Source organism: Belonocnema kinseyi, chromosome 7, assembly GCF_010883055.1.
Source record: "Belonocnema kinseyi isolate 2016_QV_RU_SX_M_011 chromosome 7, B_treatae_v1, whole genome shotgun sequence".
Taxonomy (NCBI): Eukaryota; Metazoa; Arthropoda; class Insecta; order Hymenoptera; family Cynipidae; genus Belonocnema; species Belonocnema kinseyi.
In genome coordinates this window covers 136,240,933-136,267,162 of record NC_046663.1, presented here as the reverse complement: position 1 = coordinate 136,267,162, position 26,230 = coordinate 136,240,933, and the positions used below count along the sequence as shown (strand labels likewise).

Below are 26,230 nucleotides of genomic sequence, written 5' to 3'. Positions count from 1 at the left end.
TCTGCAGATATTAATAGTGCTGTTTAGAGTGAATACATATATTACATTTTTAAACATTATATTAGAAATAAATTTTCTAACGCTACGGGGTATCAAACCTATATATCTACACCTAAATATATCGCCTATCAGTCGGAAGTGCTAACCATTGCGCTAAACCAAAAAGTTGAAACTCGGTGTAAAAGCCATCCTCATAAGCTACTGTTTAGAAAAATTAAAGTAACAAATTTTAAGCTCTCTTTTTCTAATTATTTATTATTATGCGACGTTCTGTAAAAGTAAAATACACGACCTCTTCACAGGAATATCAATGAAATAATTATTAAATCAATCATTTAAATTGATTACCATTTTTCTTCGCGTAATATTTCGTTTTTTCACTTTGTAGACTACTTTACAACTTTTTACAATGACGGGAAATGTAATTTTTTATTAACATTGAAAATTTTTCATAAATATGAAGCTTAGAATTTTTTTTAAAAAAAGCAGGAAAATAGTTGTTTTCGGGATAGTTGTGTTCATAGTTTTTTGAAATTTTAGAACGCATGAACCATATCTTTAAACGTGATGGTAACCGAGCTGGGCCCCCAGCGGGGGCCTCTATGGAACATCCATATTGTCCTCGTTTGAAATTCAAAAAAGTTTTATCGCATTTTTGTCAGAAATTCGCTGTTTGTAAGTCTGAAATCATAAAACCTTAAAATTTGCAACTTCAAGAAAATATTCACCTTTTGAACTTAGAAATTTTATTCGTTGATCCATGAGGGCAACCGAGCTGGGTCCCCTGCGGGAGCCCCTACGGAAAATCCATATTGTGAGAGTTCGAATTTCAGAAAAGTGTCATTCAATTTTTAACAGAAAATCATTATTTGTAAGTCTGAACTCATGAAACCTTAAAATTTGTGGTGTAAAAAAATATTCACCCTTTGGACTTCGAAATTTTAATCGTTGATCCGTAAGGGTAACCACGCGTGGAACATCCATGCGAGCACCCGCTGGGGGCCCTCCTCCTAAGAGGTCTCAACGCAATAAGTTTCTACTGAAGCACTGTGGGAAAGTAGAAATATCCGAAAAATTCCGTGATTTAAAAAAACAATGATATGAGTAAGAATTTTTTGTAGGTTTACGCTCTTCAGTAATTAAAGGAATAAAACGAAATTACTGGAAACATCGTTTATTGAAATTCTGACGTTTCGGCTATCACTGTGTGCCTTTTTCAGAGAATCTAAATAAATAATATATGAATATTGATCTTTTCTTACAAGTAATTAAATTTAATAATTTAATTTAAATAATAATTCAAAATAGTTAAATTTAATGACAAATTTAAATTTAATTAAATAACAAATTCGCTCTAAAAACCAAGTAAAAGAAATTAAATATACCACCTTGATCAAAAGTTTTAGAGCTCCATTTTTAAAATCAAAAATACAAGTTTATTCATCATAATCGATATTATGCCCTTCAAAGTACTCCCTATAGACTGCAACGCACATATGCCAGCACTTTATCCAATCCTCGAAACATTTTTTATAATCGGTTTGCGGTATAGCTATCAGAGCCATCTTCGACTTTTCCATGACCTCATCTCGCGTGCTGTAACGCGTTCCGCGGAGCGGTTTCTTGAGTCGACCGAATAGGAAAGAGTTGCAAGGAGCCAAATCAGGTGAATTTACTGGTTGTTGAATGGCATTCGTTTCGTTTTTAGCTCAATGCTCACGGATAACGATGGCATTGTGCAAAGTTGATGAATTTTTTTTTGGTGAAAAATCGAAACCACACACAAAGATAGATGTACACAATACGGCGTCACTTCAACAAATGTTAAGCTATCAAGTTGAAAATCTGACAGAATGTCAATGACACTTTTACAAACACAAAAAAAAAGAAGAGTTGAAATCGGCCGAACGAGAGCGCCACACGGTGACGATTCCTGAAACTTTTTGATCAAGGTGGTACATGTGCTTATTTTCTTGAAAAAAAAGGATATTTAATTTTGTAGTCAAACATCTGTCAATAGTTTGGTGTCAATTTTTAAAAGTAATAATGACGTGTGACACCAAATTGAATTAAAATGTACGAAAAAACTTATGATAGAAAAGCCTCTTAAAAATTGAAGAGCCTTTTTTTTAAGAAACTACATCTTAATTGACGGAAAAATCCATAAATGTTTTTGGACAACGACGAGCATTTAGCATAGTAGACAAGAGACATACATTAAGGTGGTAAATTCATGAATACAGAATGAAGGCATAATTTTAAAGGAGCCGCGAATGAGGAAAGCACGCCAAAGTAACTGGAATTTTAACTTTGTTTTGTTTATTTTATAATACATTGATATATTTGTTTGACATTCAGGATTTCCGCCTATAAGTTAATCGAAATATTGTGATAGTTGTTTATAAAAATGGATTCTATTATCCGTCTTTTATACACGGAGAAAAATAATTTGAGAAACTTTACCAAAATTAGTTGGGTAAACTCGGGACATATGGAAACTTTGATAAAGTTTCATTTCTAGTTGAGTTAAACGAAATTCGATAATACCTCATTCACAAACATGAAAGTGTGACAAATTAATACCAATGTCTCACGAACTGTACTTTAATTAATACTGTACTTGATAGTTTGACTTTTTAATAGACATAATTATAAAATACATAAAGCGTTAGATAAAGATTAATAAAAAGATAGGTAAAACGATGTCAAGGACTTGGTAGAAAATATAAGAGGGTCTACAGGAAAGTCACGAGGGCATCACTGACGCTCGAGAAACTTTAACTACCAGTTTGGTAAACCGTAAGCTTCTGAGAATAAAAAAGAACTTATACGCCATCAACAGCATACAACCTGTATATACACATTAGTCAGTCACAACCAATCAGAATACAATTTCGTACACATGCACATGCACAATTTAGTTTAAACAATGACATTAAATTACAGTCGGATAAATAAGAGCGTAGTCACGATTACTAGCGATCGTTAAATACGAATGCTGTAATTTTTTTCATATACAGGTCAGTATAGTCCTTCATGCTTTATGAAAGAGAATCAGCTGACTGTTCTTTTTAATAAGAACCGAGCATTTTTCCAAAATGCGGCTGCTGCGAGATATATGCAAAAGTCGAAACAGTTTGTGAGTAAGTGGGTGAATCGTTTCAAAGAGGTGAAAAATGTCACTGACGTCCCAAATCGCGGTTCTGTCGGTGTAGTGTCGGAAAAAGACGAAAAAGTTGTTTGTGACCTGTTTTTGAAAAATCCGACTTTAACTTTTTGCGTGAAGGTGCTTCGAAATTGTCCAAAAAAGTTTTGAACATTTCGTGCGGAACTATTCGTAAACATTTGATCGCAAATAATTTTAAATTTCGAAGTACTTTGAAAAAAACCGACGTTGAGTGAAAAACATCAGGCATGCCTGGGCCACACCCACCAACAAATTACTCAAAAGGACCGTAAAACATTCTGCGAAGGTCCACGTTTGGGGATGTTTCTCAGAAAAAGGATTTGGGAAGTTGCACGTGTTCACGAACAACCTAAACTCTGTGAAAATGAACCTCATTTACAAGAAAGCTTTGTTGCCGACTGCCAAAAATTGGTACAAGAAGAAAAGTGACAATTGGATTCTCCAGGAGGTCAACGACCCGAAACATCGAAGCAAGGCTTGTCGCTTGTGGAAGCAGCAAAATGGTGTTCGTGACTTTAGATTGGCCGTCTCAGTCGCCTGACGCCAATCCAATTGAAAACGTTTAGGCTCAAATGAAGATGAAGCTAGGGAAGAACCGACCCTGCAATTTGAAGCAGCTTGTTCGCTGAATTCACAAAATTTTGAGGTCGTTTTCAGAAGAATACGCGAAAAATCTCCTCCAAAGTATGCCTTGAAAATGCCAAGCCATTATTGACGCGGAAGGTGATTGGACCTGCTATTAATGCATTTGCATGGAAGTTTTCGATCAAATAAAACAATATTTGAAAGAATTTTCGTATTGAGTCTTTTCATTTTCTCACAACAGTGACCACGCTCTTATTGAACCAACTGTATAATACATAAGATACGATACACTCGCACGCTTTTAACAATATTCACGCTATTAAAAATCGAAAACGCTGTCGACGGGTTTTGAACCACCTAACCGAAATTTAACGCGTTCTATCACCTACGACGTAAGCCTCACGGCTAACCTAACAGTTGGGATACCGGAAACAAATCTCGACTATAAACTTAAAGTACGAGTACGTCAGGGCCGTAAAAAAAAGGGGAGGGGCTGTTTCAGCAACATTTTTTATTGTAACATTTAATTGATAAGCCGGTTTTTAAATTGATGAGAAGTAAATAAAAATATTTGATGATTTTTTATTTAAAATTTTCTAACCTTGAAACCCTCAATTATTTAATTTTTAATATTTTAAATGTTTGCATCGTCTACTTTTTTAAAATCTTTTTAATGTAAAATATTCTAGACATTAAAATTGAGCATTAAAAACCTGAAAATGAAGTTTATATAAAATCTCTGAAATAAAATTAGGTTAAAATTTCAGGAATTAAATCGATAATGCAAGTTAACACGCTTTACACGATTTATTAATTATATTTCATGAAACTTATGTATATGAAAATATGAATAATACACATAACTTGAGAACATTTTGAATATCTCTTCTTGGAATAAGTCTTTATTCAAGATTTGCAATTAAAGATACTTTAATTTTTAGTATGTGCAATTGATCATGTAGTTTCGAATGTTTTTTTACAACATTTAAATTTAAATACTCACAATTAAATACTCTACAGTATTAAAAATGTATAAATAAAACATTTTGGATAATTTTGAAGATCTTCCAAATTGAAGACATTTTTATTGTGTATCAGAATTGAAACTGTTTCAATTGTGAAACTTCCATGATTTTCAACGTTTAATTTGAAAAATTAAAAACTTTACAATTTTAAATATGTATAAATAAAAATTCTTAAATTTGAATGATTTTTAAGATAATAAGTCAAGCTTTAAATTCTAATTCTTGCAAATTGAATAAGTAACCATTTGCAAAATATTAAAAATTCAAATAATTTGTCTGAGTACTTTTTGCTAATAATTAATTAAATTGATTTATTTTTTAATTCAATTAAATGGTACCGTATTATTCAACTGAAATTTTGATTTTACCATTTAAATTATAAATCAAAGGAGTGGCTAGATTCATTGGACTTCGCCGATACTACATTTTCTGTAGAAATAAATTTTCTAAATTGAACACAATTATTAAAATAATGAATACTTACATTTTTCTGCGATCTAAAGTGAATTCCCGGTTTTAAAAATTGAATTCACGGTCATTTCCCGGTCATTTTCCGGCCAAGTCACCACCTTGCGAACTTGCATGCAAAAATTGCATTTTCAAACCGAAAATATGAATTTTCAACAAAAAATTTATTTTCCAACTAAATTTTTGATCTTTCTGCCAAAAGATTGAGGCCAAGCCGACACTTTCTTTTCAAGACGTTTTTTTAATTAAAAGAAATTTCGATTAAGAACGTATTAGGTATTTTTGGATCCAGAACTTAATTGGTTATACAATAATAAAAAATTTTTAAATGTTACCCTTTTTTTCTTTAAACATTGTAGTCAAGTGTTGACTTAGCCCCAGGAGGATGTCGACGTTGCCCCACGATGTTTCGTGGGCCTCGACAGATTTTCCATCATTTTAATTTTTTATAATAATTGATAAACAAAGTGTTTTTGTTTAACATCACCAGTAACATTGGTGGCTCGATTCATTGGACTTCGCCGATACTACATTTTCTGTAAGATTTTATAGAAATATGTTTTATTCTCTTGAATACAAAATTTATAATTGTTGAGTAATTGACACAAATTAAATTTTTTATCTATGCAGCCTTATTCATTCAACTGATTATTACGTATTTTACTGAGAAGTTTGTACACATATTGCCAATACATGCTGAACATTTTTCGATATCTAGATTAATTTTTAAAATTTGACCATTTATGACATTTATAAATTTTCATTTATCACACTCAAGACCTAAATGTTTTAAACTATTCAAGATACCAACAATTAAAAATTTTAATTGCAAATTTTAATTTCAAAGAGGAATAAGGTACGAAAAAGTGATGATAACGAGTATATAAGGTTTTAGGAATATAAAAAATTTATTTTACTGAACAATTTTTTTAAATTTCTTACAAATAATAAATTTCCTCATGAATCAATTAATCCCATTTTTTCCTACTAAATACGTGCAATAAAATTTTTTCATCCCACTGAACGCAAGAAAAAGCTAAATATTTAGTAGGAAAACCTCTAACGTGACAAAAGCCACTAAAATGGCAGCACTCGGGCTTATATCAGGGGCGTCAACTTCGATGCATGGTAATTATATTTTTAATTTCCTACTTTAATGAAATCTTACTGTATTTTTCAATTTTACAAAGTAATATTTAGTAATAAGTACAAAACGTAAATGAGAACTGTAAGTACGAGGGTGGTTCAAATATGATCGAGACAAATACTCTGACACGTTTATTTACTGTCGAAAAAATTTATAAAAATGTACAGTTTTTCTAGGTATTTCCCCTCACAAGTTACGCATTTTGCCCACTTTTCAGGAAGGTTTTTGCTTGCGGTATCGAAGAATTCCTTGGGCAACTCGAACAACCATGTGCGCACGAACTCCTCTACCTCGTCGTCGATGTTGAATCTTTGACCTCCGAGGGCTTCTTTCAGAGGTCCAAACATGTGGTAGTATAAGCACAATGGGGAATTCCCGTCGAGTAGCAGTGGGGCTTCAATGACTACTGAAGCCGATGGGATTAGTTGGCTTATTCTGTGAGATAAAATGAGCTTGTCATTAACAACAGAACCATCTGACATGCAAATATATATCGTGAAGTAGTATTGCGAAGTTATTAAATATCAATTTATTTTAATCAGATATATTATACTATGGTTTAGAATTAATGATTACTTCTTAATATTCAGTTGAAATTTAAATTTCTTCTGAATTAATGTCGAAATTTTTCCAGTCCAAAATTTTTCTCATAAGTCAAATTTTTAAAAAGAATAAGTATGGTTATAATAAAGTCTCAAACAAATTTAATGAGGCTTTAATCAATTAAGAACTACATTTTAAAAACATAAAAGGAAACTATATCGTAGGTTAGGAAGGACGGAAAGAATTTGACAATTTTATAAAGTAAAAGATTGAAAAAGGAGTTTTTAATTAAATAAATTTTGAGTTCGAAAATATGTTGTTCGGCTCAATTTTCTTTTAATTTATCATTATACAATTGAAGTATTCGTCGTTGATAGTGGGTCCAAGTCGTTTGTCGATCTAGCGGTATCGATTCATCCCATTTGATCTTGAGTTGCCTTCATTTTTGAAGCATTATGTTGGCTCTGATGTACAGTGGTTTTTCTAGTTCAAGCGGATCAAAGATTCGAGAACTTTGTTTAACTTTGTTTAAGTACTCGATAGTCGGACCCCTTAAGAGAAAGTTATTGACGTAAAAGTCTCTGCCAATAATTCTGCTATCTTTTGAGTGTACGCTTTTATTCTCATGAGCTAACTACAGTAGACATCTCGTGGCAAAAATGACCGATTAAGCCAATCCAAATTTCAAGTGGCTATAACCAAAAGATTGCAGTGGTCGACTTGGATCTTCTCTTCACAAGATGCACTGAATATCCTGATCATTAAAATCGAGCATTACCTTTGGATACATTTGAAGTATGTCAGCAGTTACAAATTATGGGTGTTGTCGAAAGCGAACTAAATGGCGAATATGTCCTGCTGAATGGTCGTTTCAACTTGGAGCATATCATTTAAAGAGATACCCGTGCTCATTTTCATAGATGCGTTATAGACCACACGGGGCTTCTTTGACGCACTGGAAGACTTGAGAATGGCGTAATGAGGGTGATAGTGCCCGGATCCATGTACTCTTTAATGGCATTCCCCAAGTAAAGACATGCCTTTCTGAAAAGGAAATTTAACAAAAAATCGTCTATGCGCAGCTCATCGATGCGTGGTCAAAAACTCTTCTTTACAAGATTGTTCTTCTTGCGAGTAAGGATGTCGCTTATTGCACTCCTTCATGCACCAGAAATGTTTCACCTCTTTCTTCAAATCGCTTTCTATGGAAAAGCAGTATATGGACAAATAACTTTTGGAAATTAATGGTGTGATCGCGAGAGGGCCGACTACAATGCATCCCAATTTTCTCTTTTGTAATATAGGTAGATCGTGGAAATTTTTTAATTTGACTCACGCAAAGTAAGCCCCAAAACAGGCTTGCCCCTAAGATCATGCCAACTTTTTCTAGAACATCGAAGCTGGATTAGCTAAATTCAGATTTTTCGGAATCGGGAGTGAGTTTTTATCAATAATTTGGTAGGAAGCCTCTCCGTGCTGCGATATGTAATAAGACATTCCATATTTTCACGACAATAATTGAATCGTTAATTTATAGTTACGTTAGTATAATACTTAAGCTTTACGAGTGTTTGTAGGATACCTGATACCGGTATGTCAATTTCTCTTTTTTCGAGACCAGCTTTTCGCACAACTCAGTACTGCTAAAATTATATTACAACCCGTTGTCCAGAAAGACCCGGCATTCTCGCTAAATCCTACCGACTACTAAAGCAGATGACGTCCAGTAATCTGACATTATTGCAAGCTCCAGGGCTGCTGAATTTCCTGGATTCAATGCGGATGAGGTAGTGGAGAAATTACGTTAATTTCCATGAGTGCTTCTCATTACATGGCAACCAATGCCCGAACAAAAATTTTGGTCGATTCAGTCATGTCGATTCAGTCATTTCAGATAATTCCTCATTGGAGACCACTTTCGATTCCCATTGTCTTTTTGTAAGATTTTGAGGTTACAATATAAATAATTATGGAGTTGCAATTATCAGACATTTGACCTTACTTTTTCAAATATATAACGTTTTTTTAACTGTTTCTAAAAATCCTTTTAAATCGGGACTGCATTCCACGATGAAATGCATTGTAGAAAGCTACCCGCATACCAAAATCCCCAACAAACTGGAACGCCGCCAGGCGTATGTTATAGAAGCGATTTCTGTCAGATGGTATAAGATAATGATGATAAAAAAAACATCCAGTCGCTGAAGATGTGTTTAGTCTTCTCTTCGCGCAGACTCGAGATGCGTGGTAAATGGTAATTAAATGCGTCTCACTTGTCAATTTCATCAATAGTTTGAAATATAAATGAATACGTTAGTACAATTATTAAAATTTAATTTTCATTTTTATAGCACTTATTTTTTCTTCTTCAAAATTTTGAAATATTTTCTATGAAATCGAAATGCCTAAGAAACGTGTGCGGCAGTTATTAAGAGTAAATTAATTATAATATCAAAAGGTAGAAGTCTGCGTTTTAATAACTGATTCTAATTAACGCGTCTGAAGCAAGCACTTTAACTACGCGCATTAACTACGTAGCATTTATGAGCTACCATCATATGCGAACCGTATACGTATATAATGATCACTCATTAGGGGCACCAAATTAACATTTTATTAGCACGCTTCTGGATCAGGATATTTAGCGACCATCTTTTCTGATTAGGTGAGAAAATTCAGATTGATTGGGGACCCCGGTTTGACCGGTGGCTATGGGTCTTGGTTCCTAAAAAGAATTTAAATTTCGAATTGAAGTTGGTTCATTTTGTGAAAGTACGCCACGCAAACGGCCAAAAACAAGGATATCCACGGGGACGCATGTGAATATCATTATTGTTACATTTACATCCTGGATTTATGAAGGAAGGAAGTGACTGCTGCAGAAAAGGATTTAAAATAAGGATGGGCAACGTCAACAAGAATTCTACAGGTATCGTGTATCGTGGAAACAGGTATCGTGGAATTTTGCGAAAGATTGATTACAGAATTTAGGAAGTTAGCATTCACGCGGAATTTTTGTTTCATCCTAAATGCGGTCAGATTTGAAGTATTGCAATGTATGTGAGAGATTTAGAGATATTATAATCTATTCATAAATGTCACGCATAACAGAGAAAATCGCCTGAGTAAAATTTGATCGATTTGGTGTAGTTCTACAACTTTAATTAACCTATCCACGGTTAATTGAGTTTTCTTTGAATAAACCAATTTTAAGGTGCCGTTAATTTTAAATAAATTTTAATTATTGAGAATTTGATCTTTATTTGATAATGCCTTTGCATCACTCCCCACAGTCAAAAGCTAACAAAACATCTCAAATGGCGCCCGAACAAAATGAAAATAATTCGCTTAATAATTTACGGAAAAAACAAACGACAACCATTCACAAGGGCAAAACTATAAAGATAATGAGCGAGTAGACAGGGAAAATTTAATTGAAGTTGATACGAACAACGGACAAAATCGTCAAGGGCAAAATCATGTAAATAATCACGTGAATATACAGCATGTACGAGCGAATGTTAAAATCAAGGAAAATAGCAACTTGAATCAAAAAATCTAACTCGCGTGATGGGCAAAGTGATCCTATTCAAATAATAAATGCAATGTTAAAATCAATGACATATACATTTATGAATGTGCAAAAATCACAGCAGAAAAATGAACATAGTTTAGAGCTATTTGATCATAAAGTAAAAATAGATTTGCCAATTCCGCAATTTTATTATGAGTATCATGATAAAATTATGATATCAAATTATTATATAATAAAATTATTATAAAAAAATAAAGACTTTGAAAGAAAAGATGGTACGTTTATTCAGTTTTTCTACCAACAGGTTCGGCAAGCTTATTATATACATCCATCGTTGACAGAATACGGGCGTAATTATGTTATAGTCAGACAACTTCCAAATAGAATATAAGATGCTTTAGCCTCGGTCGATCTTGAGAAACCCAATCAGATAATAAAAACACTTTCTTGGCTGGATGGGACAAATAGAGAAAAGGAAAGAAACAATATTAGAAACCGTGAATCAGGGTGGAACAGGGAAAGAAATAGACAATATGAGAGATTTGATATAGAAAAAAGATACTAGAATGAGGACAGGTACAATGAAAGTTTAATTGGAATACGTAGCGAAATGAAGGTAGTTATAGATATGACGATAATAGATATAATAACCATGATAGAGGTAGGTATAAGAGAGATGAGAGGGGGTATGATTATAAAGACAGAATATACGGAACGGGATTATCGCGAGACGCCTAACTTAGCTTTTGATATAAGCGAAGTAATAGATAAGACAATAGTCAAAGAATATAAATTAATCAAATATAAATGTTCTTTGATAAAAGCTAAGTGTAAAAATGATCAAATAGAACCGGTTATTGACACAGGATCGGAAGTAGATTAATAAAAAGGATATAGATTCTATTTTATCAGTTGTTCCGAAACTGAATTTCGATATCATTTTAGGCACAAACTGGCCTCCAAACGAGAAAGTGGGTATAAAATATTCTAACCAGACAGTTATTAGAAATAATGAAAATTTCGCGGAACCGATTATCAAGTTTACAACAAAATCGAAAGATAAGTTTAGAAAAATTCAAGGAACAATACAGGATGAAAGATCTGAATAAAAAAATAAAAACTCGTGGGATGAACAAAATTATGTAAATAAAAAACGAATCTGAAAACCAATCTTTTGCATAAATTGTGATATCGCGAAACAAACTGAAATCGAAGTAATAGAAATAGCAGAGGATGAATTACGGAATACAAGATGTGATTCGGAACAAGAGAAGGACGTAACTTATGCAAATAAAAGTAAATCAAATAACAAGGATCAACCGGGGAACTGAAATGTAAACAAAATTTTAGAAATGAAGCAAGAACAAGATTATAAAATACAATCACACAAAGGAAATCGAATTTTAAAGTCTAAAATACCTGTCAACATTAATACTGGCGTAAAAGATAATTCTCATCAAATAACACCAGTGATTACTATCGGGGTTGGGGATAAAATATTCTCAGGGAAAAATGACGAGCGAATTCTAGAATGAGTTAGTAAAATAAAAAAGTTGTCAAATGACAAGAAAAAGAAATTACGACAACTATTAAGAAAGCGTAAAGGGTTTTATTTCATACGAGCCAGGGTGTAAAAAAGGTTACGAGCACGATATTCTATTTAAAAATAAAAATTCAGTAATAAGAAGAAACAAACTCTAAGAATAGCAGAAAAATGGCAGCACGGGTTTAACGTCAGTTTTTTTCAGATCCCTTTAAAAAAGGAATCGCGGAAATTCACTGAATTCGTTTTTCAGGGTAGGGCCTATCAATTTTGTAGAATTCTATTTTGCATAAAAACGGCTAGTAACGGTTTTGTACGGGCCCTAAATTCCGTCCTTGGGAATGACTGATGCGTTTTGACTTAGATAAAATTTTCACGCTTCTAGGAGATGCGGAACTAAAACTTATATTTAAAAAATCGAGTAGGTGCCAGGTAGAAATAAAATTTCTATCTTTTATTCTGACCCCAGAGTGCATAAAGTCAGACCCGGAGAAAATTGAATCGATTACAGAAATACAGTCTCCAAAAAATCGAAAGCAATTGCAAAAAATTTTAGGGATATGTGATTATTACAGCAGATCCGTGAAAAAACACGCGAATTACGTCGAACTGTTTCGTGAGCTAATGACTTTAAAAATCATATTTGCCTGAAAACTTCATCATGAAATTGCGCTTAAGCAATTAAAGCGTAGTTTTTTAGAATCTGTTGCACTATCTCTTTATATGCTGGATAGGCCATTTTATCTTTAAACATATGCATCTAAAAAAGGCATAAGTGCGATATTATTTCAGATCGTTGATAACGGGTACGAAAGGATAATTGCATTAGTAAGTAGATTGTTACGGAGCACGAAATAAACTATACAATAATATAATTAGAATTATTGGTTATTTTGGTCTAGTCAAACTACAAAAATATATTCTTGGGACAAAGTTCAAAATTTATACAGACTACATAGAACTTACGTTTTAACTCCAAACTCATTTTTATAATTCTAGATTAATGAGATGGTCTACGTTATTGCAAATGTTCTCATTTAACATTATTCACTGTAAAGGAGTAAATAATGAAATGAAGGTACGTGCGCAAGTTATTACTATGAATGAAAAAATATATATTATCCTCAGGTTCTTGTTTTCTATTCTTGTTTAACTTCACGTTTAAACTTTGAATTTGCTAGTAATCGGTACATTTGTATGTTTACCAAATTGTCCTTGAAGTTGAAAAAGAAGTCTTTTTTGCATTTACTCAAATTACATGAACCACAGTCAAAAATGCGGTCAACAATTTTTTTTTAAGAAGTTGAAAAAACACATTTTGTTCCTTATATTCAATTTCACGTATACTCAGTGATTTTCGATCAAATCTAATAGACGATAAAAAATATCCAAAAATGTAATCAATACATTTTAATCCTGCTGAGAGTAGTGATTACTCCCTTTAGCCTGCAGTACAGAAAAAAATGTCAGATAAATTATTTTTTAATGAGGATTTTATATTATTTTTAAATAGATGTGACCATTGAAAACCCACGAACCAAAAAATATGTCAGGGGACCCTGTTTTTTAACTTTCATCGCTTCACATCTTTCGAAATAATTTGTTTCAGTGACTGTCATTGCATAGATTATTTGAGGAAAATAAAATTATCTTTGCAATCAAGTTAGTTGTACTCATTAGCAATTTTTTCCTCTGTGTTTTTCCCACTTTTATAGAGAGGTCAACATTTCTTTAAATCTATAGTAGTGATTCGGAAAAACTGCCTCTATCATTATTATTATTATAAGAAGTTGTAGGCTCTGGAAGCTACAATCATGGTTCTTTAAAGCAACCAATCCTGACGCAAAGTAACGTTTACGTCATCTACCTCTGCTTCTTCTATCATAGAAGTTAAGTAAAAGTAGAAAATTTACGCGAGCTGAAATCGCACACCACTGTTTCTCGGAATAGGTTCTCTAGCCGTGGATGACCTTACATTGCGGAAGGGACAGTTGGGGGTACACCCGGCGGAACGTAACTTATCTGTCATTCTTGCTCCTCCAAGACAGTATCAGGTTTTTAGCACTGGTATGTTGAGTGTTGAAAAATGAGAAATTCCAGTAGATCTCACACTGGTCATTCTCGTCGACGGACTCCAGTTCCCCTACGCGTATGGCAAGACGGACATTTGATCATCACTGTTCACCACCGTAGTAGAGCGAGAGATGTTAGTATAACGTTTTTAGAGCCACATTTTGTCTCGCTATGTACCCGTAGCGTGCATGCTTTGAGCATCAACTGTGAACATGTCCAAGTGTTTCTGGCTCTTATTTGTACGCTCGACAGTTCGTATCACCTACATACAGATACATTCATTATGCGCTCACGGTAAACTAAGGTGTCTATAACGCCGTTTTGACAGGCAAAAAGAAATCCCTCAGTCTCTGATCTGAGTCCAGAAGACTAGAGAAAAATATTGGATAAACTCATCGATAGCTCTTGTCAACTTCTGATGCCGTAGAATTTTCTCCGTACAAAAATTTCATGTATAAGAATCTTTGAAGTTTTTAATTTTTCGTTTATAAGTAAATTAAAAAAAAAAGTGTGTTTAAGAATGACCAATTTATAAGATAAATGTGTCAAGGTAGTAGTAGTAAATGAAAGGTGAAGCACATGTTTTTCTCATATATAATCAACTTAATTTATTTTTAGTATCTTACTTCGATGTATACTTTTCATCTAATATAAATATAAAATTGAATAGTTGTTTGCATAGACAAGAAGTTCAGAGTTTCTTATTGTTCCTTACGTTATTATATTTGATTGAACGTTGATAGTTTAAGTTATTGGTTGAATATGTACGTAATGAATTTGAGAGCTCACAGACTTTGCATGAACATCTTGGCCTTGGCGATGACTGGTGCTAGCCATCCCAGTGGATCGAATGTGCGAGCTATCTCCGAAAACACTGCTCGTTTCTTGATCTGATTTATCTCCGATAATGAATCAATCTGAAATCGTAAGCAATCAAGAGACGGCTGCCATAAAATGTCAAGAGCACGAAAAGATGGATCCTGGTTTAGCAGAAAAGATGTAGCATTCTCTCGATGTTCAACGTGTACTCCGTGCAGAACCTCCACCACGTTTGAAACTCATTTTTTAAAAATAAAGCCTCCTGCTTGGAGTAACAGGTCCACCTGTCTGCGCTTTTCTTGAGCTATGTCAACATCATCAGTCACTGAGAGAACATCATTCACATAAATTTCCCTCTTTAGAATTCCAGTAGCAAGGGGGTAATTGTCACCCTCATCCTCCGCTCACTGGAGCAATGTACGTATCGCTAGATACGGCGAAGAAGCAAAAACAAAAGTGACAGTTTTCAGATAGCAGACTCGAACCTCCTGGTCAAGACTATCTCTCCAAAGAATTTTTTGGAACTTTGGAATTTTTTGGAACATTTTCTCGATGTCCGCGGTGAAGACGACTGGATACATCATCCATCTTAGAATGACATCTGTACTTTCCATATTCAGAAATGGTCGAAGGTACGTCCTTCTAGATGACAAATCTCCGCAGTCAGTTCAGTAGTTCATAATCTACTGTAGTTTGTCGCGTGTTCTCTAGTCAGTTTCAATCCCTGGACAAGTGACTCTGATATAAAAGATGCCTGAGCCCCTTGGTCCAGTAGTATTCGAGTTCGATGACGACTTCCATCTGAAGCTTTAGTGTCGACAATAGCAGTAGACAGTAGGACAGGTCCCTGCAGTCCAATGGATGATTGAGTGTGGTGAGCAGAGACAGAATCTGTAGAGTTAAACAAAGAATTAGAAAAAGGTTTGCTGAGGGGGTTCAGAGTGGAAGAGTTGGTAAGTTGAGGTGGAAGGGAAGCAGTTTCCGAGGAACCAGGTTGAGATTTATTCTCTGAGCGAGGTGGATGCAGCATCGTATGGTGGATTCCATTGCAGGTCTGGTACTGCCTCACAGAAACAAAACTGCGCACTATGTGCTTTCCCAGACAGTTGTAACGCAGAGTGCTTTCTTACAAGTTCTTTCCTCTGCTTGACATCTTGGCTTTGGAAAGGTGGATAAAAAATGATAGAAAGCTTACCTGTACATTAGGTGCACGACAATTCTCTGATTGCAGCATTGTAAGTGTGAGTCGTCCCACCACCCCTCTTATCCTTTTGTAAGCAACTACTGTTCTTGGTAGACGATGAACCAATCGAAGTTGAAGTCATGTTCTCCAGGGCTTCCAACATGCTGAACTTGTCTATCAGAAATTGGTTGAGCGAATCAAAAGTAGGCTGGTACTCCGAAGGTCCCAGTTGGTCCTCTTAGACCTTGTGAGTTTTTGCATCCAACCGCTGAGCTGTCATAAAGACAAATACATCGTCCCATTGATCCGTAGATCGATTCAAGGAAGTTAAATCGCCGATGACCTCACAAGTATGATTAAGTAAGGAGCGGATTTCAGTGTAGCTTTCCCTACTCATCGACTCTAGTGAAAACAGCTTAATCAAATAGCTGTTAAATGATAGTCGAGCGTTGTCATATCTCTTGACAAGGGTCTGCCACGCTCTTTCGAAATTAACCTCAGTGGTCGGGATGCTGGATATCAATTAAGCGGATTCCCCACTCACACTCTGTTCAGATAGTGAATCTTTTGTACATTTGAGAGTTCTGTATCTTTTATAATCATGGAATCAAATAAATCACAGAAAGCTGGCCACTTCATGTAAACTCCCGAGAACTTGAGTAGTTCTAACTATGGAAACGGCTTTTGTTTCTGAGTAACCTTAGGTGCTATGGTTTCCTTTTGTTCAGCAGCAGCTGCAAAACTGTCCAAAAATTCCATCGTGTAGGACTTTGCCCTTAGGTATTTTTCCTCGTAAACTGTAAAATGAACCTGATTTTTACTAATGTTGTCCTTATCGTGTTTTCCAAGATTTGTACACGCATTGCAAATCATTTCAAAAATACCCCCCTGTACCTCAATGTACTCTCATCTGTTGCCATTTTTAAAGAGAAAGTGCGACTTGTCTAAGTTAAAAAATGTCCATTCTATGGCTCTCCATCGTATCCCAAAGTAACATTTCGCAAGCACTTGGTAGAAAAGAAAGAGCATCTGCAGCAGTGAAACAAACAATCAGTATTGGGAGTCCTTCGAAACCAATTAATGATGCTGTTGTCTGAGTCAATCTTTCTAACGTCACACCATTGTCCAGTCTGCACCTGCTGTTTTGGTGAATGAAACGATTCAAAATGGAAATATCCGGCTTTTCTACTGAAAGCGACGCCCAGATTCCGGCTCGAAGGACCATTAATGTTTGAGATTTAAACTAGAAAATGATCCAGTAGTGAAGCGAACGATCTCCAACACTCTGTCCTTTGTCAATATGAGCGAGGCTCATTGAGATAAATGTTTTCTTTTTTTATTTAATTATTGAACACTGTAAAGATTTTGTGTGAATTTCTTTCAAGTAAATTCAAGAAAGAAAAGGGTGGTTCTGCTCAAGCAAAATCACCCATCGCGTCACGGGCCATAATAATGAAAAATGGTGACTCCTAATATTTCATTAGAGATTGGGTTTAAAACCCAGGTTCACTATACTGAATGCTCCGCGTGACTCAATATATTTTCTCCCTTGTAAATTGAAAGAGGGTATACGATCTCGCTACGGAATAATAGCGCTTCAGAAGCTAATAATTTCCGCAACATTTGATGGATGCCGTCATATAAGTACATATACCCCCAGACTACTATACTATACTAGGTATGAGCCTGTGAAAATGGTTGTTTTACTAAGGTAGGCTTAGAATCATTGTATGAATTGATTCATAACCATTGAAAAGCCGCGGCTGCATCCGACCTTATTAAAAGTACTTGCAGCTGTCCGAAAATTGCGGATGGTTGCCAATAGGAAAGCTAGCGGCAGCCGAAGTCTTGACGAATCAAAAATCACTCGATACCTGCTGCCGTCGATGCTTAAATTCGGTTTCCAAAAGTATTAATAATACCTTGGAACAACTATCCAGTAAGATAGGAGAGGTGAATGAGGGTTAACTTCGAAGTCATTAGTATAGACTTCAATATATCTATTTCTTAAATTCGGCAATTGCCATTTTCATTACATTTTTCACTGCTTACTATTCTGAAATTTCTTTGCAGGATAAAAGTGGGAAAAAAATGACTTCGCAACATAATCATCAGTGGGTGATCCTAATGGCAGGATCTCAGTCGAATTCGGTGTGTGACTTCTGTATGAAAAATTTCGCTCATAAATCGATTCTCCATTGCGAAAGTTGGTATAATTTTATTCTAAACCGAATGAGTAACAAAAACAAACAAAAATATTATACTTCTTTTACTATCAATTCCAAAAATAGATTGCGGGGCTATGATTCACCAAAATCAGACGTGTAAAGATCAATTACAATTGGACTGCGTCAAGTCAAAACAACATTCTGGTAAAGCGGTCTCCAAATCATTGTCAAGTGTCTCCATGATGACGAACAGCAGTGTTATAAAACGTGGTTCTACTTCTTCTTTGCCCCTTCCATCTGTAACTGGAACTGGAAGGTAAGAATTCAGATTAATTTCTTTATAATTAATTGCATTTAGTTTTCTTTTACATGGTTAAAGATTCGCACGCTGTTTAATGTTGAGCTTGTATTTATGAAATCAAGGATCTGATTAAGAAAAGAGGCCTAATACTTGTAAAGTGTAATGCAATTCGATTTGGACCAAATTTATGTACATAAGAATAACATTTTATGTATTTAGTAAAGTTAATAGTGTAGAGGAAAGTAATTCTATTTGAATTTGATCGGCTTAGGGCATTTTGATCAAATTTATCCGAGAATGTAACCAATAAATTGTTAGAACGCCTGACATTGGCATTTTTGTTCTTGCATTTTTTGTCTGAACAAGTTCTCCGTCAATGCTGCTTACAATATTGTGAAGAATGCTACACAAGAACTATATCATTATTTTAAAGAAAATTTGAATTCTGATTAAGAAATTCGCCACGGACAGCACATTTAGAAAGTGTTTTCGACATCATTGCACTAAATTCCAATAAGAAACTCGTAGGTTTCTCTGGTTTTTCCGATTTAATTGGCAAATTTGACTTACATTTTATTAAGGCTTGAAGAATAATTACACATACATTTTTTCAAATCGAAAGTGAAGTTCCGCTAATGCAGAATGTGCTTTTTCCTATCCCCTTGCATTCCTTCTCGTCCAACCATGACAAATCGATTGATCGTTCGTCGATAAAAGGGAAATTAACAACAAGAAACCAGTCTCAACCTACAGCTCTTGGAGGCGAATTGCCACCAAGCTGGGATTCAAGTAAGTTGCTGATTTCTGATGTGTCTCTCCTCTTTTATTTAGGCATTCGTTCGTTCTTTCGGTTATTTTTCAAAGAGTAATCTTAACCCCTTGGGCGGAAAAAACCTCCAGTTGAATCATGTACTGGAACTTAAAATCACAATATGTGATACATGGGTGAAATTTAAATAATCAATACAATTCACTTCGAAATTTTTAATATCAAATTATTATGTTATCCAAGTAAAATATTTTTTTCTGTTCTTGTTAACTATAATCATAATAAAGCTACTAATAGTCATACAAGATACCAGCAAGAGCATTTAAAATTTAAATGTAACTTTTTATAAAATAATAAAGGACCCTGTACAAAACATGTAGAAAAAAGCTGCAATACTTTACTAACATACCTGCCTTCTTTAGTTCATAAAAAAGAAGACATTTTCCAAAAGAACATGCGAGGATTGTTTTATTTTTGATGCATGTATAGTGTGCGAAAAGTTGCTAATTCTGGAGCAGTGCCGAAAAGCATTTTTCTCGCACCATTGTGCATGCGATTTTAAATCCAGAATTACTCTTTTGAACAGATAAGTGATGCTAAGGAATATGATTACTGCTTATGTCAGCTGATCGCCTCGACAGACTAATTGTGAGTAGTGAGTGGACAAACACAAAGCGATAAGTTCCTATAAATCACCGGAAATTATGGTAAATTTTCGATACCATAAATTTGCAAAATCTTTTTGTAATTTATGGAAACTTTTTCCCATTTCCGTTAACTTTTAGTACTTTGATTATCAATTTCCGGTCATTTATGGCATTCAAGAAATTTCAAATTGCAACTTCTGTTAAAATATTAAAAGAAAAATAAATTTGTTTTCCATTTGAATCTGACCTGTATTTTGAAGAGATATTTAGAATCTTTAAAAATATTCATAATTAATTAAAAACTTGAGATGATTTTGAATAATTTAAACGAAATGTGTTTATCAAAGAAATCCGGGTATTCGTACTCAAATTTCGGTACAAATAACCTCGATCTAATTTAATGAAAAATTTAGATTTTCGATTGAAAGTTATTATTTTTTTTTAGTTTGAAAAGTTATTTTAAATGAAAATTTAAAAAGATTTCCAAATCTGCCAAAAAAGAATCTGGAAGATTTTCGACTTCAACTTGTGGCATAACCTAGGAAAGTTATAGCAAAAAATCTCAAATTCATAACAATTAGAGTTTAAAGTTTTATCTTTAATTTAAGTTCCTAAAACTTAAGAAAAATTTCACGTTTTTTGAGATACCACTGAAAATTCCCATGCGTGTCTGCAACGAATTTCAGTCAATTTAGCATCAAGTCTGGCCGTATGCGATGCTCACCGATTCTGACTTGACGCAGACATACTTGGAAATTTCTTGTCATATATTGAGAACCCCTGAATGTTTTTGAAGTTTTATTGGCTTAAATGAAACATGAGATTTCACAGGTTACGTCCTGTCAATTTCAGTTTTTCCCTTAAGTATCATAAGTCATAGCACGCGCAGAATTTGAGAAACGAAATCCGAGAAATTCTCGATGACCACCGCTCTCGCGGTAAACAGCAAGTAATCGCCAACTGAAACTTGACATTGGACGCTTGGACATTTTTAGTCGTATCTCGAGAATATGTGGAGATTTTCTAAGTTTTATGGACTTCAATCAATGATAAGACTTCAAGATCTAATTTCCGACGGTAGTGTACATACATACATATATACATAATCAAACCGAAGGACTTATGACAAAGCCACCGAACGCGTCCTCGGGTTGCGGATAGAAAGCATCCGTACCAAGTGTTTCTACTGAATATGGTTACAATAATAATTAATAAACAGTCACGGACAATTCTCCAGACATGGTCCCAAAGGAATAACCCCCAAGTGGAGGCGTAACAACCGTGCCGAATGCTGAATGGCACCTGAGCGACGTATTTTAAATGGTGACTCTGGAATACCGGACAACCTCTCAGAGTCAGCACCTTATTCTTACATGCGGGGCTCTACAGGGATAGACGAACCCTTCCGACAATGGATCGGCAAGCAGTGCCGATCACACTAGGGTTTGGGGTGCTTTAAATAATTTAGATGAAAACATGATGACGAACCAGCAAAACGCCCACATTAAGTGGATGGGTCAACTCTAGGATGACTTGCTAGACTAGTGCGATGCTAGCATTATCCCTGTTAAAGGAAGCTTTATGGTGCGTATGCATACTCTGCGGTGCCAGAAACAACCAGAACTTCAGCACGTTTCGCATCAGTCATTGCGAAATCAACGTGCCTACCTCTTGAAAAGTGGATATGCGCGCGGAGCGCTTTCTCAACCACTACATGAATAAGCTAAAGACTATTGGCGTTACCAAGGACCCTGCGATTGTGGATATAAGTGTTATTATACCTCTTGACAAGGAAAAGACCTATACATACCTGGGCGTGCCTCAAAGCCGCATTCAGGACTTCTGAATCTCTCGCGTCTTCATAAGCGAATTGTTCTAAGCGCAGCTTACATTGTTGCAAATGGCAGAGATCCTCTCCTAAAAATGGTTAGGAACCACGAGATGATTGACAAAGGAGCGTTCCTTTACAAAGCCGCGGAGCAGCCGTCCGGGAATCTTTGTCTTAATTTTAACATCAAAAGTAAGAAAAGTGCATTACTCCATATATATGCTCATTTTCTAAAAGCTGAAGTAAAGAAAGCCGGGGTTGAAAAATTCCGTTAAGAGCTACTGGGCAAGAAAATGCACGGAAACTTATACAGAAATGTAGAAGAACAGTCGTTTTCAAAAGAGCAAACTTTTGCGTTTCTCAAATCATCAGGGCTTCATGCAGGTGCAGAGTGTTTCATTGCGTACCAGAACGGTGTAATTTCCACCTTAGTATACCACGACTGCATTTTATGTGAAGAAGTTCCCATCGATAGGTGCAGAGCGTGCCATGCACACGCTGAGTACCTAGAATACATACTATCTGGATGTCCCACCCACGCGGGAACTACGTATCTGCAGACAAAATTCGACCCTAAGAGTGATTTATTACCATCTTTGTCGCTCTTAAGGCGTTGGCCGCGACCTTGCCTTGCCAAACGCTCCGAGGGAGATACAGTCAAATGTCCAAAATTAGAAGTGCCAAATTTTTTGAACTACAATTTTCGGACAGCCTAGCGGTCTCCGCTGCACGCTCGAAGCCTGACACCATGATCCAAGACGTCGAGAAGCAAACTATATTCTTGAGTGAATTATCAGCTTCGGCCGACTAGAACACCACTGCTAAGAATAAGAATGAGGATGAGAGGTATTTAGACCTTAAAAGGCAGCTGCAAAAACTGTATTCCAAATATTCGGTTAAAGCAATTGTCCTTGTGATAGGTCTGCTGTCCCAACTAAGAGCATGGTAAGTCGCACTTGCCATAAGGGTCAGCCTAGCGTTTCACACGGATTACTCACACAGAGTTAACCCTTTTTTTCGTAGAACGTGACGTCAGGGCAAATTGACCGCCGGTGATCCGTAGAGCCGAGTCAGGTAATTGCGCTCAGCCTTACTTCCTTCCAACACTTTCCCCGGTCACCTGGATTTTCTGAAAATGTGAGTTTTTAATGTAACCTATCATTAATTCATCTTTTATTAAAAACAAATAAAATCACAAGAATTATTTGATATTAAGAATATATTAAGAAGTATTAAAAAGATTAAAAATTTATTGTACAGTTGAAATGATTACAAATAATTTAATCACGGTTTGTGTACCAATCAAGTCCGACGATTTTTACCGAAATTTCTATGCAAATAGCCATGACATAGTGTGCAATTTTTTCAAACTTTTGTAGATTTCGAACAAAAAAATTAAAGCTTTTCAGGAATTGTGAAAATTAAATTCTGTAAAAATATATAAGAACACATACATTCTTCAAGATTTTGACATAGCATTCAGAAGTTATGTAGGGATTTTTAAACTATTTAAAATAAAATAAATTTAACTTCTAATGTAAAAAGTGTTTAGTTTAAAATAATTATTTCTTCAATTTTTCGTGAGTCCGTCTTATCATTCGTTAAAGTTACATCATTTTGTAAATTTCTAAATTTTTTGATTGATTTTTCAATTACGAGCACTGAAAATGATAACCTGGCTTTATATTTCTGGAACTGATTCTGAATCTGTGAACTGACCAGTGTGCAATAGTTAAAAATTCTAAAAACAGTTTAACTGCATTCAATTTAAAATTATTATGTGAAAAATGGTAGTAGTTTTCATTTTATACATGTTTCTTCGACTATGACGGTCACCCTGTAATTTATTTTTGTTATACCTGCACTGAGTCTTTTTCGCAAAGCATCCCCCGATGGGTAAAAATCGAAGATGAAGGTGAGGTCTTTGTGAACCATAAATTGCGAGCTGTGTGCGAGTTTTGTGCGAGATGCTGACTGTCTAGGATATAAATCATTATGGCAAAATTGTAGAAACTTCCTTCAAAGAAAAATTAACCCCCCCAAAAACAGTTCCATTTGACTTCCGGTCGGTGCAACTACGTTTCCTTCCGTAAGGTTCAAAAAGTGTTTTAAAGTTTTATTTGTGAAAGACGGAAATTCAAAATAAAGAACTAACTAATTCTTTTTTATACATTTGCGTTCAGTGAATTGTTTTCATTTAATGAATACATATTTTAAATACGCAGTGCATTGTATACGCCAAGTGCCCACTAGTGAATGGGTCTTAAAGTTCGGAACGTTTACAAGAAACGAAAAAAACGAAAAATGCAATATTTGAAAAGTCAAAATTTTTTCACTGATTATGGCAGTATTCTGTGCTCAAAGTACCATCATAAAGTTTCATCATTCTAGCGTATGTGGAACCCACCCCAAATCAACCCCAAAATACTTCCTTAAAATTAGACAACTTTGAATAGTAAAAGTGTTTTTATTGATTATTGCTGAACTACATCCCGAAAGCACCACTAAAAAGTTTAATCGCTCTAGATCATTTGGAACACACCCAAAATCAACCCCTAAATATGATAAAATTCTTTAAAAATAGACAATTTTGAAAAGTAAAAATATTTGTGTTAATTATTCCTGAATTAAGTGCCGAAAGCACTACTAAAAAATTTCATCCCTCTAGCGTATGTGGAACCCAGTCCAAATCAACCCCTAAATATTTCGTTAAAATTAGACAATTTGGGCAGTAAAAATGTTATTGTTGATCATTGCTGCATTTAGTACCGAAAGCACCGATAAAAAGTTTCATAAGAAAAGTCATTACCAACATTTTGACTTTACAAAATGGTCTATTTTTAACGAATTTTATAATATTAAGATGTTAATTTGGGGTGGGTTGCACATGCATTAAAGGGATGAAACTTTTTAGTGTTGCTTTCGGCACTAAAGGCAGCAGTAATAATTGCAAATATTTTTACTTTTCAATATTGACTATTTTTAAAGAATTATATAATATTTAGTAATTAATGTTGCGTGGGTTCCACATACGCTAGAGGGATGCAACTTTTTAAAGGTGCTTTCGGCATTTAATGCAGCAATAATCAATCAAAACATATTTACTATCCATAATTTTATATTTTCAACTAATTGTATAATATTTAGGGGTTTATTTGGGGTGGTTTCCACATGCCCTAGGGGGCTGAAACTTTATGATGGTGCTTTTGACACAGAATACTGCCATATTCAGTAAACACATGTTGAATTTTAAAGCATTTTACTTTTCGTTTTTTTAATTCTATGAAATAAGCAGAATATTTTTTTCATAAAAAATAGGACTCGCCACGTGTGTAATTATATGACACCGTACTCTCAATAAAAATATACATTTTCAAGTTATTTCCGTGTTGAAAATTCTTTTTTTCTTGAAAATTCTTGTATTTAGTTGAAAATTAATCTGTTTAGTTTAAAAGTAACGTGTGTGAATGCAAAATATTTTCTTTTATTGAAAATTAATTTCTGAATTGAACATTTACCTATTCTATTTTTTGTCAAAAATTCTCCTTCTGCATACAAATTTCATTTTTTGGTTAAAAATTCATCTGTTTCAATGAAAATTGAACTATTTTGTTTCAAATTCATTTATTTTGTTAAAAAATTGTCTTTTTTGGTAGGAAATTGATCGTTTGAGTTGGAAATTCTACTATTAGGTTGAAAAATTTAACTATTGCTTTATGGTACTAATCCTAATTAGAATTTTTAAAAAATAGATTTTTTTTATTGTATTTTTCCCTTCCTTCGATCTTTAAAAACCCGCTCCTAAAATATTTTAAAGAAATTCCAGTTGCAACTGTGTTAAATAGCCGAAAATAATGTGTACCTTAAAAAATTAATTTTGTTGATGAAGATGAATTATCCTATAGTTGAAAGTTGGTTGCAGCTTCCCATAGAGTAATAGAAAAGTGAAACAGGCACGTTCGAGGGATCTGTTTACATTATTGGATGTAAAGATTCCTAGCGATTAAGTTACAGCGATCGTGCCGAATTCGAGTGGAGCTCATTTATGGCTTTTAGCGTTTATTTAATCTTCAAACAATGTAATTATTTAAACAATTGTCATAAATGACTCTTCTTTAAAGAATAAGTTTAATTCATGATGTGCGTTGTAAATTTACAAGAACTATTAATTATTTAAACAATTAAAAATTAAAAGTTAAGAGTTTAACTTTTTTCTACGAGAGAATTTGTTCACAGAGTTAACTAACCCTTTCTATGTTGCTTTACAAAATAACTGATAATTTGTATGTATGTATTTAATCTCTCCGTTTTACGGGTTTGAGGGCCACCGCTCCCTGTACATATATTTACAATTCCATCCTTAGTCTAACTTAACTACTACTTATATTCTACTCTTTCGCATTACGCAG

The 26,230-nt window shown here is 34.4% G+C and overlaps 1 protein-coding gene across 3 annotated transcripts in view; it reads left to right on the top strand.

Moving 5' to 3' along the window:
* Positions 1-26,230, top strand: part of LOC117177563 (rho guanine nucleotide exchange factor 2) — a 422,353-nt gene that overhangs the window by 202,829 nt on the left and 193,294 nt on the right. For all 3 annotated transcript variants that reach the window (XM_033368379.1, XM_033368377.1, XM_033368380.1), the window contains exons 7-8: positions 18,182-18,314; positions 18,400-18,592. In XM_033368379.1, coding sequence (XP_033224270.1) covers positions 18,182-18,314; positions 18,400-18,592 — 326 coding nt within the window. The remainder of the gene's footprint in view (positions 1-18,181; positions 18,315-18,399; positions 18,593-26,230) is intronic.